The sequence below is a fragment of the Lutjanus erythropterus genome, chromosome 24 (assembly GCF_056507025.1).
Source record: "Lutjanus erythropterus isolate fLutEry1 chromosome 24, fLutEry1.hap2, whole genome shotgun sequence".
In the NCBI taxonomy this organism is placed as follows: Eukaryota; Metazoa; Chordata; class Actinopteri; order Lutjaniformes; family Lutjanidae; genus Lutjanus; species Lutjanus erythropterus.
Window position 1 is genome coordinate 16,542,243 of NC_139340.1, and position 14,413 is coordinate 16,556,655.

General features: G+C 43.3%; 1 protein-coding gene across 1 annotated transcript in view; it reads left to right on the plus strand.

Annotated features, from left to right (window-relative positions):
* LOC146304882 (DNA-binding protein SATB2-like) overlaps positions 1-14,129 on the plus strand; it is a 30,257-nt gene extending 16,128 nt beyond the window's left edge. The window contains exons 4-12 of the mRNA XM_084713335.1: positions 1,477-1,603; positions 1,807-1,930; positions 3,173-3,275; positions 6,007-6,057; positions 6,178-6,710; positions 6,821-7,033; positions 7,198-7,350; positions 10,313-10,504; positions 12,945-14,129. Of these exons, the coding sequence (XP_084569461.1) occupies positions 1,477-1,603; positions 1,807-1,930; positions 3,173-3,275; positions 6,007-6,057; positions 6,178-6,710; positions 6,821-7,033; positions 7,198-7,350; positions 10,313-10,504; positions 12,945-13,580 (2,132 nt within the window). The 3' untranslated portion in view covers positions 13,581-14,129. The remainder of the gene's footprint in view (positions 1-1,476; positions 1,604-1,806; positions 1,931-3,172; positions 3,276-6,006; positions 6,058-6,177; positions 6,711-6,820; positions 7,034-7,197; positions 7,351-10,312; positions 10,505-12,944) is intronic.
* Positions 14,130-14,413: the final 284 nt, after the last annotated feature.

Below are 14,413 nucleotides of genomic sequence, written 5' to 3' on the forward strand. Positions count from 1 at the left end.
TTAATCAACAGTGTCTTTGTTAAGACAACTTGACATTAACTGAGACAACATAGCCCGTCATAAACGTGCCATAGCAGGCTTAATTATCAAACTTAAGGAAACTATTTAGCCTCTTCAACTCAAGTGTAAAATATACTACTTTGACGTTGACGTCAAGGGAATGATTCATGACACTGTTGTAAAAGCATTCAATAGTGTAATAACACTTACTCACATCTTTATGACAAGTCAAAGTTGCATCACTGTCGTTGAGATTAAGGAAAATATTCATGTCACAGTCATAATGGCCTTATGACAGCCAGTGTCAAAACCAACTACATATGACAGTTTAATGTAATGTTGTAAGACACAAAGCTAAATAGTTCCTTTCAGTTTGAAAGTTGGGCCTGCTATGGCATGTTTATGACAGGTTATGCTGTCTTTGTTAATGTCAGTTTGTAAGACACTGTTGTCTTGATAAATGTCAAGTTATCATAACGTCTCAGATAATGTCAGCTTTGCACTAAAAATTACATGATTGACGGAATGATGCTAATAACAACATTCATGTCAGGTGTCATGTGATGGTTATGGCAGCATTGTGTCAGTCTTATGTACACTGAGTTTTTTAATCTAAAAACATGAACATACTTAATAAAGATCCCTTAAAACTTGTCATTAAAGATTTGTAGTTTTCCAGAACTTTTTAATTCTTTCATTACAAAAAAGAGAAGAAAATAAAGTTTTTCTAAATTACCTCAAACAATTCTTTGGCGTTGTTGTTCTGCAGTATCTCGTTACAGATCCTGATAAATCTGTGATGAGCTGAAACCGCTCATCCGCACTGAGAACAGAACTGGAATTAACAAAGTCTGTCTGGAAATTCCTATCAGTAACCAGTTGTTGACATGTCAAAGTATTAACAATCATGTCTAAAGCAGAGTCAGCTGCAGGACACACAATACCTGCCAGTTTGAGGAGGAATCTTGTGCTGTGAGACGGGAGAGCGGTGACCTCAGTGTTTATTCAGTGCATCAACATCAAAACGCCGCTCTCGTTCACAGCCCGAATGCTTCACTCTTTAATGTTGAGCTGATTTTACATTTCTCCTCTGATTAATCAACTGTGGAGTCCCGAGAGAGCAGCCTTTGTTCGTTTGCCCCTATCACCACCATCCTCATGCAATGAAGACACACACACACACACACATACACACTCATGATTAAGGCTGGCAGGCCAAGGCCAGGCAGGGTCTGTGTTTGATTTAGCAGATCCTAACGCGATTAGGCCTGTTTAGATTTGCACTTCCAGTCACGGTTGTAGAAAGGCCAGGGGAATGTTCAGCCCAGGACGATGCTCCAAGACCTGGGGAGCTCCTGGGGAGCTCCGTTTAGGACGATATCGATAAGAAAACATGAAAACGGACAGTTCATTTAAATCTGCGCTCTTAAATGCATGCTTTAATTGTGCATTTGTGTGTTTGTTTGTGTTCTCCAGGCATCATTAAAGTGGGCCGGTGGAAGCCGATGCCCATCCACTACCTGACAGATGCTCCAGAGGCAACAGTGGCTGACATGCTGCTGGACGTCTACCACATGGTCACACTGAGGATCCTGCTGCACAGGTCAGCTGCAGGTTTAGTTAAGTCAAGCTGCAGGTTTTATGTTTATTGTCATTATTTTAGTGTCTGTACCAAACCCCAGAAGCTCAGGGTTTTCTGCACGCACCTTAGTTTCTGTTCTGTTCTGTTGGCTGGTTTAACCTGCTTCAAGTCAATGCAGGTTTGTTTCGGTGTGTAACAACACGGCTTTTTGTGTTTGTGCGCAGCTTCGCGCGGCTCGAGGAGCTGCCGTCGGAGCAGTGGACCCACGCCACGGTGAGGAACGCCCTCAAAGAGCTGCTCAGAGAGACCAACCAGAGCACGCTGGCCAAGGAGTGTCCTCTGTCCCAGGTAACCTCTCACCAGCAATACGACTCGTAACGCCTCTAGAGCTGCAACGATTAATCATATAATCGATCATGAAACTCATCATCAACTACTTTGATAACTGATTAGTCAGTTTGAGTGATTATTTTTTGAAGAAAAAAGTCCAAATTCATTGATTCCAGCTTCTTGAAAAAACGGCTTTGCCAGTCATCGAAGAAACTTTTGATTTTGGTTGAAAGTGGAAATTGAAGGGACAGAATGGACCGACCAGAATTATCCCAAAAAACAACATTTAAAAAAGACATTGGATTATTTTCTGGCTTCTGAAGACGTCTTTGGGCTTCAGGGAAACACTGAGCGACATTTTTCACCTTTTTCTTGAGCAAACAAATAATCAACTAATAAATTATGAAAATAATCAAACAAAAAAGCAGTTACAGGATGGTTCACGTCATGACTCTTCTCTCTCAGTAACCACCGCAGCTGATTTTCTGATATCCTGGCTGATTGATGATTAAAAGAAAAAAAAAAACGAACTCTTTTTTGATGACGCATTTGTGCAAGTCGGGAGACGTTGGTTGAAATTCCTTTTCTGGAGATAAACACACACAGATAGCCGAGATGCTGCAGAGTATTTTCTCCAAACACGTGTGGTTTCATCATCAGCTCACCGCACACTCAGTGCACTGTGTAATATCTCCCTCGCTCGCAGGAGTATTGATAGCGTCCCATGGGAAAGGATGCAAACACGCACACCTCAATTATGCTGCTCACACACACCCTGCAGTCATTAGACTTGAGAGTGTGTCATTTGGACTTGTGATTTATACACACGACTTAGTCATGATGTAATTAGTGATTAGGGGAAGTGTGTGGGTGGTGTGTGTTTGCTGCCTGACTCATGTGAGTTTTAATCCTCAGCGTTTCCCATGTTGAGCTGCTCGCTCTGCATCTCCTGCGCTGGAGAAGTGACCCCAGTGCATGTTGGGAAAAGCAGGGTGGGTGAAGAGTTTTAATAAATCAGCTGCTGAGATTTCTGAGTCTCAGGGCCCTGCCACTCCCAGGACTGAGCGCTGGCTTTTCATAAACTGAAGAGTTTTAGGATTAATCTCTCAGTTTTGGGTATAAAGTCAGATTTCTCAGGCTGACTTTTTGCTCATATCTTTTGGGATGGTCCTAATCCCCTGAAAATGATCACAGATTTTTGTTTCCTGCAGCATCACGTCCACTTTTGTCCTGATCATTTTATTTTTGTCTTTTTGTCAGAGTATGATCTCAGCGATAGTGAACAGTTCCTACTACGCCAACGTCTCCACCTCTAAATGCCAGGAGTTCGGACGCTGGTACAAGAGGTACAAACGCATCAAAGGTAATTCCCCCGCCTCGCTCACACCTTTTCCTTGCCACAGAGTGAACCAGTCATGCTTTTCCTTTGCAAGGCGCTGCAGAGTCATATGTTTTCCCCAGATGGATCTGTCCAGGCAGAGGGCGCCTGCACGGATTCATCTGGGAATGCAACAGCATGCAACACTGCAGCTCAGCAGCTGCAGGTTTGAACAGACAGAAAAATCAGAAACAAGACCAAAACTATCCAGATCCAAGCTACCTTTTCTTTCTAGCAGAGGTGCTGCAGGAAAACAGTGCTGCAGAATCTCCTAAACTGATGTGAAGTCTCCTAAAGCCCCGACACGCCAACTAAAAAAATGTTATTTACACCACAGTTTTAGCCCGAATCTTCACTGTAGATGTTGATCTCTGAGCCACGTGCACACTGTCTGAACTGTGTGTGTGGTGTGACGGTGTGTGTGCACAAGTCAGCGGCATTTACAGCTTTTGATTGCAGCAGACGAGCAGTATGGAGGGATTTGGTTTCATTTTCTATTGGGTTTTTTTTTCCATTTGAAAGCTGGTCACCCTTCACTTCAGTTGTTTGGGAGATTCTGCAGTGCTGTTTTTTTCCCGTGAAACTCCAGCGGTGTTTTGTGTACTTGATTAAAAAAATAAATAAATAAACCCAACCTCCAATGAGCATGAGGGTGAGTAGATAATGACTGACAAGCCATAATACACTCTTCACTATTTTATCAGCAGAGCCTCGACTTATCGTTCTTTGTGCAACTTCAGATGATAAAGAAGTTGGATGTTGTTGTGTCTTGTTGCTTGTGCCTTCAAGACTTTCTGCAGAAATGCTGTAGGAGGACAGATGGGAGGTGAAATATTATTATTTTCGGTTTTCTTTTGCAGTTTAGGCACCAAAACTACTTGGTTAGGCTTAGAAAAAGATCATAGTTTGGGTTAAATCAGACAGTTAATCATGCATTAGAAAGGCTTTCTGACAGAAAGCGCTGAAGGCTGATTTAAGTAATTTTCAACCCGTGCATTTTGCACACTACAGCATAGCTTTTGTACATAAACAAAATCATCTTTGGTGTCGTTTTTTCCAACTGGAGCTCACTAACATAATGTCTGTTCTTCGTGGTTCTCTCCTGCAACGTGATTGGTTGCTGTCTGATTGGTTCAAACAAAGTGGAACTTGGCGAAAATGAATCACCAGTGATCTGGTGTCGCAGGTGCTGCTTCACTTTATAGCAGCTTTATATTGTTCGGTTTCCTCGTTAAATTCCGCCGCCTTGTTAAAAACTTTTCCCAGTTTTAGTGACCAACTCTCCCGCACCTCCGCCGTTGAGCTGTTTAGACTTTATTTGCCTCCCGTTGCTTTGAAACCTCATAAAGGTGGCGACTGTCAGAGCTCCGTCTCAACCTGACGCTCGCTGCTAATCACAAGTCTACTTAATATGACTCACCTGCCTGGCTGCCTTTGTTTCAGTGATTTAGTTGCTTTAAATGTGATCCTTTCTAATGAAGTCTCTCCATTCTTCTGTCCACCCCCTGCACATGTGTCAGTCTGTATGTGTCTAATCTGCTGCATGAGACGTCTGTCACTGACAGCTCTCAGTAGGAAGGAACTGTCACACATGGTCTGCATTAATGTCACCCTTAATACACATGACAAAACTAAATGCTCTTAACTCCTAATGGAAAACAGCAGCAACCCCCCAACACACACACACACACACACACACACACACACACACCACCAAAACCCAGGCATAAGAGCTCTTCTTACACTTAGTCTACACGCACGCACACACACACACACACTCTGGGAAGGTAAAAATCTGAAGCCCTGCCAAACCTCACTCCAACTTTTATTCCCCTAATAACCTAAAATGTGACTCTCAACCAAACCCAGTGGAAGCCGTAATAAGAAGCAGATTTCTGTGGAGACGAGCGAGCAGAGAGGCCGTTAGAGCAGGAACGTTCGGCGCAGTGATGAAGAGGAAACGCTCCTCACTTAACTTGATCCTATCTGGAGAACGAACGTGCAGACAGTCGGTGAAAAATAGGACGTCGTTCTAACCGAAGACTTTGTGGTTATATGAGCTCATCATCGCCTGAAAACACAAGACCAACCTGCGCTCTGAAAAAAAAAAAACAGAGAAAAGTTTTCTGCTTTTTCTACACATTCTTTGTGATGCATTAAATGTCGTGGCTGAAAACGAGGAGTTTTTTTTATTTTGCAATCCAAGAATCAAGACAAAATGTCAAATAGAGTCAAAATTTTAAGATTGATATTCAGATCTCATGAATAGAGCAAAAAGTTTCACGAATAAAGTCCAAATGTCGAGAATAAAGTCTGAAGTTCAAGAGTAAAACCAAATCTCCAGAATAAAGTAAAAACGTCGAGAGTAGAGTCAAAATGTTGAGAAAAAAGTTGAAATGTTAAAAAGGCTGCAGTGTTGAGAATTAAGTTGTGATAAATTTCTCAAATGCAAACTAAAAAAAAGTCCCTCCTTCATTTTTCTTCCTTCTGATTGGTCTTAATCCACTTCAGTGCTGTTTTTAACTCTTAAATGATCATTTTTATAATAACTCTTCACATTAAACCTGGTTTCTTCTACTGAGACATGAGATGAACCAACAACTCTGGAGCAAAAGAAAGTTTTACATCTCGACTAAAACGATGTGAAACTGTTGTCAGTGATGTGAGACTGATGGAAAACTTCATGCATGACTTTTTCTGATCTTTTCCCCCTCAGGTGATTACATGGAGAAGATGTGGTCAGTGCAGGAAAAATCAGATATTAAAGGTTTGTTCATCCTTTGTTCGACTTTTCAAGTGACACAATGAAAGATCTTCTGAAGTATATTAACACGAACCTGTGTGTGTGTGTGTGTGTGTGTGTGTGTGTGTGTGTGTGTGGACACAGTGGAGAGGGATTTGGACATGAGTGTCCTCAGTCAGCGTCCTCCCTCTCTCCTACCCTCCCCCACCCATCTGGGCACCCTGGGCGGCCCCGGAGCTCTGTCCATGAAGAGCGCCCTCGGGGACGCTCAGCCCTCCGCCCAGCCTCACGGTCTGCCTCACCCCGCCGGCCAGCACCACCCCAGCCCTCCGCTGCGTCCCCAGGCTCCGCCCCTCCTGGGCCACGGCGGGCTCCTGTCCCCCCAGCTCTCCCCTCAGCTCGTGCGTCAGCAGCTCGCCATGGCCCACCTCATCAACCAGCAGCTGGCCGTCAGCCGCCTGCTCGCCCACCAGCACCCGCAGGGAGTCAACCAGCAGTTCCTCAACCACCCGCCCATCTCGCGCACCTGCAAGGGCTCCGGGGCCGCCGCCGAGCCCGGCCTCAACAGCTCGGGGGCCGAAGTCTCCTTCGACATTTACCAGCAGGTCAGGAACGAGCTGAAGAGGGCCAGCGTGTCGCAGGCCGTGTTCGCCCGCGTGGCTTTTAACCGCACACAGGTAAACGGAAACGCAGCGATCTTACTGGTTACCAGAGATGATGTAATAACTTGTAACTAACTGTGTGTGTGTGTGTGTGTGTGTGTGTGTGTGTGTGTGTATGTGCACAGGGGCTGCTGTCAGAGATCCTGCGTAAGGAGGAGGACCCTCGCTCGGCCTCCCAGTCCCTGCTGGTCAACCTGAAGGCCATGCAGAACTTCCTCAACCTGCCGGAGGGCGAGCGAGACCGCATCTACCAGGAGGAGAGAGAGAGGAGCACCAACACCAACCACAACCACTCCACCAACCTGCTGTCCAACACCACCACGCTCAGACACACACAGGTACACACACACAACCACAGGACTGCACTGTTATGAAGACTAATAACAGCTCTGCGTGTGGACAGTGAGAATTCCCTCTTTGATTAACTGATCGGAGACAAAATGAAAAAAATAGAAATACAAACTCTACACTCGTGAAAGTTTGTGTGTCCTTCTGTGTGTAGACGAAGTGCATCGTGTCCGGCGCGGAGGTGCAGCTGAAGCTGGACTCGCCTGTGAACATCACGTCAGGGATCTATGAGGAGATCCAGCAGGAGATGAAGAGGGCGAAGGTCTCTCAGGCTCTGTTCGCCAAGGTGGCCGCCAACAAGAGTCAGGTCAGTCCCGGGATACGCTCTTTACATCTGCTGCAAAACACACTCAAGATTAAAAACAAAACACTCGCGGTTGGTTTGAGTTGATGTGCAGAGGCGATTGCACGAAGGAGGCCCTGATGAAAATGTCACGTCCTGCAGAACATTCTTGCACACACGTCTGCAGCTCCAAGCTGAGTCGATGATGTCTGAGGGAGTCGTTGAGGTTGTAACATGCAGGTGTGTGTGTGTGGGCATGCTGGGTATCTGATTACCCGCTGTCTCCATCCTCAGATAAACAATGCAGGCGATCGAAAGCCAGATCAAAGCTGGAGACGGAGGTGGGGAGACGACCAGTTAAAATGCCGTCACCGTGTTTTCATTCTTTATTTTTTTGTGAACAAACTTTTACGCAGTTAATTTATTATTAAGAGCAGAGACAGAAAAGGTTTGAGAGACGCTAAAAATGATCAAGCGTTGAGTATGAAGCGAGGGACGAGGCGGAGAAGGAGGAACAGAAGGACGCAGGACGGAGGGAAAAGATAGACAAGAAGACGGAGGGATGATCACATTATTACCATTAATTTCCAGGCTGAAGGCTGCGCATAAACAACAGCTGGTGGCAGATCCTGGGTCAGCCTAGCAGAGATAATCCAATCTTCACACACACACACACACACACACTTGCAGACACTCACTGCTCCCCTCAGACGTTCTCTTTCCTCCTCTCAGAGAACAACTTCTGTTCTGTTTTGTTCTAACACAATAAATATCAGGTTTATTTTACAATCTGAACACGTGGAGAGTTTGTGCTCAGCAGTGTTTAGCAGCAGACTGTTTGACAAAAAACTACAAAATAATGGCGTGAGAAAATGTATTTTATTAAAATACAAGTTGTGTGTAGAAATTAAAATGTTACGAGAACATTAAAATTGCATTTAAGAGACCGTAAAAACAAAAGACAGAAGCAAGCCAATAAATAGAAATCACCTGGAATGATGAGCTCTGCTGATGTCATCGATTTGAAACCGTCCAATCAGGAGATCTTAAAGGTGGGAGGCTGCGAAGTCAGAGCTGCAGGGAGGCCGACTGACTGAGTGAACAGCAAATTAAAATGCAGCAGGGGGAACTGATGCACAAGTTCTTTCAGATCAAACTTTTTTTTCCTGCATTTAGACAGAATTAACAGGCTTTTGTTTTTTCTTCTCCTCAATAAAACAACTGAAGATATAGAATCTATTTAATTAAAAAAAAAGTAGTTCCTGCATGAAACTTCTCACAACAGTGTTTGATGTTGAGGTGAAATGTCCCTTTAAGTATTAAGAATATACAAACACACGCACTGAAAGTATTTAGTTACAAATTACATCTTTGTTGTCAAGCCCAGCAACATACAAATTACGCAAAAAGTAATTAAATGTATTCAACTTTGTCAAACAAATAACAGTGACTGAAAAACTAAAGTATTATAATGAAGTACTGCAGAATCTTGTTCTTCAGATGATGTTTGGTACAGACCCCAACGAACGTCACATCGTAACGATTTCAATATAAAAAAAATGGTCATTCCCACTAATCGCATCGCAATTTCAGTCAAAAAATAATCGCCAGACTTCGCCCGCAAATCCAACACATGTGCTGAATTAGACGTGATCTTAGAGGAACATGTTGTCAGCAAACACAACACAGCGACAGAAGCCCAACAGCCACAGTCTGCTGCAAACATGCACACACACACACACACACACACACACACACACACACACACACTGAATCAAGTCTGAGCTTTTCAAATACCCACAGTGTTTACAGCACAACAAGACAAACAAGCAGCGGAGGCAACAGTCACGACCCAACAACAACAACAAGTCAGCGAGAACCAACGCAGGGACGTCACCGCGGGGTTTGTTGCCATGGCAGCAGGACCTTATGATGCCAGGCCGTCAGTCTTTAGCCAAAGATGTCTCAAACAACCGTCATGAACTAAATAAGTGTTTCACTAACTCTTGATATTAGCGAGCATCATGTCGCAGCGAGCCTCTCGCCACGTCCATAAACTCTTCAGACAGCTGAAATAAAAACTCTCAAGGTTTGAAATAAACTTTTAAAAAGTTTTGCTATAAGAAGAAAAGTAAAATATCTCAACAAAAGATGAGTAGTTGGTAAAAACTTTCACAAAACTCAAAAATCTATTGTTTTCTCAATTTCTTCGTTGAGAAAAGTTTTCAGTTTCCAGGTCCAGATCTCACAGTAAATAGGTGGTAATTATTAAGTAATATATTTGAAATTTATTAGAAATTGCCTCCAAATTTCATTGTTAATTGTGTGATAATTACCGAGTACTGTTTTCATGTAGTTGGTGGTAGTTACAAATCAACATATTTGAGGTTTCTCTGAATTTCCCTACAGATTACCTGCAAAGTTCAGGGTAATTTCTGTGCAAACAGGTTGTAATCATCATTTCACACATCTGAACTCTCTTTGAAATTAACCACAAATTTAATATGTTACTACAGAAAAATGGTACTTCCTAATTAACATTAACATTATTACGGGACCTGCAAATTGTTATAAAAATGATCAGTTATTTCTAGCAGGTCGTGTTTCTCAACTTTTAGCTGCTATTAAGCTTTTCTATCATCTTGAGGCGAACATGTTGTCAAAATGGTCAAGTGTCGGTGTTACATAACGTCCTAAATTACACTGCAAACAAAGAACTTTGTCTTCTGTCCCATAAAATCTGCCACAGTTATTCTCTTTCTAAAACACGACTCGCAGCTGAGGGAAATTTCGCTCAAAAGTGGAGTCATTAAATCATCATATAAAGAGCAATAAAACATTAAATTGGCTTTAATCGAATGTAAAAAAAAAAATAAAATACAAAGGCTTTTCTCTTCGGGAGAACCATTAAACCTGCCTGGGTCAAACCTTTGTGTGTCCTTGGAGAAGACAACTGACCGTCTTTCTCTTCCCGTCCGTCCTGCAGGGTTGGCTGTGCGAGCTGCTGCGGTGGAAAGAGAGCCCGAGCCCGGAGAACCGCACGCTGTGGGAGAACCTGTGCACCATCAGGAGGTTCCTGGGGTTACCGCAGGCCGACAGAGACCAGGTGTACGAGGAGGAGTCGAGGCAGCAGCACAGCGAGCGGCTGCACACCGTCCTGCACATCCCAGAGCAGCAGGTACAGTCAAACAGCCAGGAACTCCCCGAGAACCGACCAGAACATTTGGTTTTTATCCCACTGCTGTGGAACCCCATTTCTATATTAACTATAATATCTGAAAACAATGAGAAACTTTCAAAATAATTAGAAACTTTCAAAATAATGGCATAGTATCACAAAATACTTTGAGAAAGTTTCCCTTTTATTTTGAGATACTTGATTATTTCAATAAAGTTTCTCATTCTAATGACTTACAGGATTTTATTTCCGCAGAAATGAGCTTCCATACTCTACAGTGGCAAACTTTAAGTCTGACTTTATTAAGATTAAACTGGTGTGAAAATGCGATTTTTAAAAATACACAGCTGCTCACGCCACAGCACAACCATGAGCAAGCAAAAGACACAAATCAAAGTGTTTTTTACGAGTGAGAAAATCCTTGGTGCGCCGTTTTGGAAAAGTTTTTTTTCTGCCCTCCCCTCCTCGTCTGTCTGATCCACCACCTGCTCCTCTCGGCGGCCCTCCTCCTTTGTCATATTTGTGTCCCATAAGTCATTGAAAATAGAAGTGGTAAATGACCGGCCCACACATTTCCTGCTAAACACTCCTCCATCCCACCCTCTCCCCAAAACCAAAATGCTCCCCAGCCCGGGCCTAACCTCAATATTATTCAGAACAGAGCCTGTAATTATTGAAGCAGAGAAAAAGGAATTGCCATTATCTTTATTTAGGCCCTTTAATTTTGATGGACCACGGATTTATGGCGTTGGATTCCTGTGTTTGGGTGTGCTGGCCGCCCCGCCCTCTTAATAAGCTCTAGTAGTGCGGTTGTTTGTGTGATGAATCTGGGAGTTTGGCGTGCACGTTGGCGGCCGATGGAAGCCGGTTGGTCACACTTCCGCTTGTTCTACATTTCCCTTCATGACGCTGCAGAAGGGCAGCGAGAGCTGATGAGGAGTCTGAGGTCTGTGTTGTAATGACACATCATGATGAAGCACATTCACACAGACGCCGAGAGACACGCAGGATTAAAGTAATATCACCATAATGATGCAGACAAATATAATATTAGGGATGTGGTGCACTAAAAAACTCAGTAACCACTTTAATTTTCCCTCCAGACTGTTTCAACAGCTTTAAAAAAGTTTTTGTGAGGTGCAAAATGTTCAGACAACGACAATAAAAATGCTAAAATGTCCATTATTAATTCACTACACACCTGCAGTCATTTAATCAGTTAGTTGATCAGAAGATAATTAGCTGCCAGCTGCAGGCTGCAGAATCTTACATGTGAGGATTTGCAGCTTTTCTTTGTCATCTATGACAGAAAATGAAGAGTTTTTAAGTTTTGGACTGTTGGGTGGACTTTCAAAATAATGAGAAACTTTCAAAATAAGATATTATCAATACGACGTACAAAATAAAGAGAGAATAAAATGCAAAAGGGAAAAACACAGTCACATGTTTTTGTTTAATATCAGAAAGTTTCACAGTTTACTTGACACAAAAGAGGCTTTAAATCTGTCCCACATGTAATAAAAGTGGAAACTTTTATGCATAATATTTTAAAATGATCAGTTTGTTTTCTTATAGTAAAAATGTTGTGGAAACCTAAACAGAGAGATACGTCAGAACTTATTGCTCCTCTCAGTAATATCATTTCAACTTCATTGTTGAAACGCAAATAAAAAAATAAAATCTTTCTCGTTTTTTTCTGTATGCCTGCCTCTAATACTCCTCTGTTAATAAAAGAATACAAGTACATGTATTTTTGTTACATACAGATGTGCAAAATGCAAATGAGTTAAATTTTTATGCTTATTTTGAGGTGACTGCGGTGGCCCCAAGTGATCATTTAGTTTGTAATGCATCCAGCCAGCCACGCCACATGCATTTTGAAACACGACTATAAATATCTGACATTACCAAGGAGACCGTCGACTCCCACCAGCGTCTGCAGCACGTCTCACAAAGTGAACCAAACAAAAAAAAACATTCTGTGAACGGCTGCAGTCAGTTTATTGCTTTATGACACCAAATAATTTCTTCATCGATTAATCTGCTGATTATTTTGTCCACGTAAAAGGTCATAAAAGAACGTAACCCTTAACATATAATGATGAGGGACAATGAGATTCAGATGAAAGCTCAGGAAAAAGCAGGTCAGGGTTTCTAAGGCCAGAAATGAACTTTGATGCTCAATGATAATGTTTAAAGGAGAAATTTGTAATAAATTTACTGCAGTAAATCATAAAATGACCATCGGAGATCAAGGAAACAAGTTAATTAGAGTTCAAATTAATGCAGAATTCTCAATGAATGAGTGAGTGTTTGTTCACATATCATAAGAAATCATTAATAAACCTGTAGGAGGCGTAAACGTCTATAACAGTTAAATTGAGCAAAATGTTAATGGAGTTTGGCAGGCAGACACAAACAGTTATTTTTTTGTTCTCAGGCAGTCCACAGACAGCCCCTGCCTCCTCTGACAGCTCCATCTCCCATTCATGAGGACCCAAAGCCGGTCCCTCTGCTGGTCCTGCACGGCTCAGAGGACGGGCCACAGCGTGGGATGAGCCCTGGTCTCGGAGGTGGAGGACAGAAGAAGGCCCGGTCGCGGACGCGGATCTCCCTGGAGGCCCTGGGAATCCTGCAGAGCTTCATCGGAGACGTGGGGCTCTACCCCGACCAGGAGGCCATCCACACCCTGTCGGCCCAGCTGGACCTCCCCAAACACACCATCGTCAAGTTCTTCCAGAACCAACGCTACAACGTCAAGCACCACAGCCAGCCGCGAGAGCCCGTCCCGGGAGAGGAGGACCGGGAGAGCTCCAGTCCCAGCGAGACGGGCATCGTCACGGCGGAGAGTCGAGGGGAGGAGGCGCTGTCTGCGTCCGAGGAGTCGAGCGAGGACGGGAGAGGATCGGTGGAGGCGTTCAGAACAGAGGGAGGAGACAGAGGAGAAGAGGGAGACGTGGAGATGGCGGTAGAGAAGGAAGAAGGGGATGATGGGAAGGCCTCAGGACCAGCAACTTCCTCCCTGTCCCCCTACAGCAGCGTGGACAGCCCCCACTCTGCAGAGCAGCAGAGATAACAGCAGAGCAAAGGACACATCAAACTGTGAACCACACACACACAAACACACACACACAGAGAACCTGTGAAGAACACACACATCATCACCTTTCCAGAGCTGCTGATCAGAGCTCGTTAATATCTGAACTACTGTGGAACGTGATCTCAGTAAAGCTGACTGACGGGATCCGGAGGCACCACAACTACCTTTAAATATGACGGTTCTGCCTGTGCAACATGTTTAAGATGATTTAACACCACATGAAGAGAAAACAGATTTGTTCCTAAATTTTCAGTGTTTTACGTAGTTCTGTTTTTCTTCTGATGAGGACGGAAACCAACGCGTTCTCAGTCCCGACACGTCAAATACGGCAGCTTGGTCAGTGGCTACGCTTCAAACCGTGACGCTGTAACAGGCGGGGATCAGCAGTCGAGTTGGGATAAATAAATATACAACACTTTCAAAATAAAGGCACAAAAGCTACTTGGGTAGGTTTAGAGAAAGATCATGGTACACGTTAAATTAAATATATTAGTTGCATACATTCATGTACGTAACATAACTTATTTTAGTTAATATGCCCAAAGTAAAACATGCAAAAGCTACTTGGATCGGTTTAGGGAAAGATCATGATGTTTGTCAAACTAAACACAATATTTATTCAGTTATTAAGTTCACAGACATAATATAACTTATTTAGGTTAGAATATAGAACATAAGTTAACATTCAATACACAACTTTCAAAGCAATCTTTCAAAATAAAAGCACAAAAGCTACTTGGACTCCTGCTGCACAACCTGCTTCTCCTGCAGGTCTGTCAAAGTGAGTACACAGCTTCTTATGCAAACAC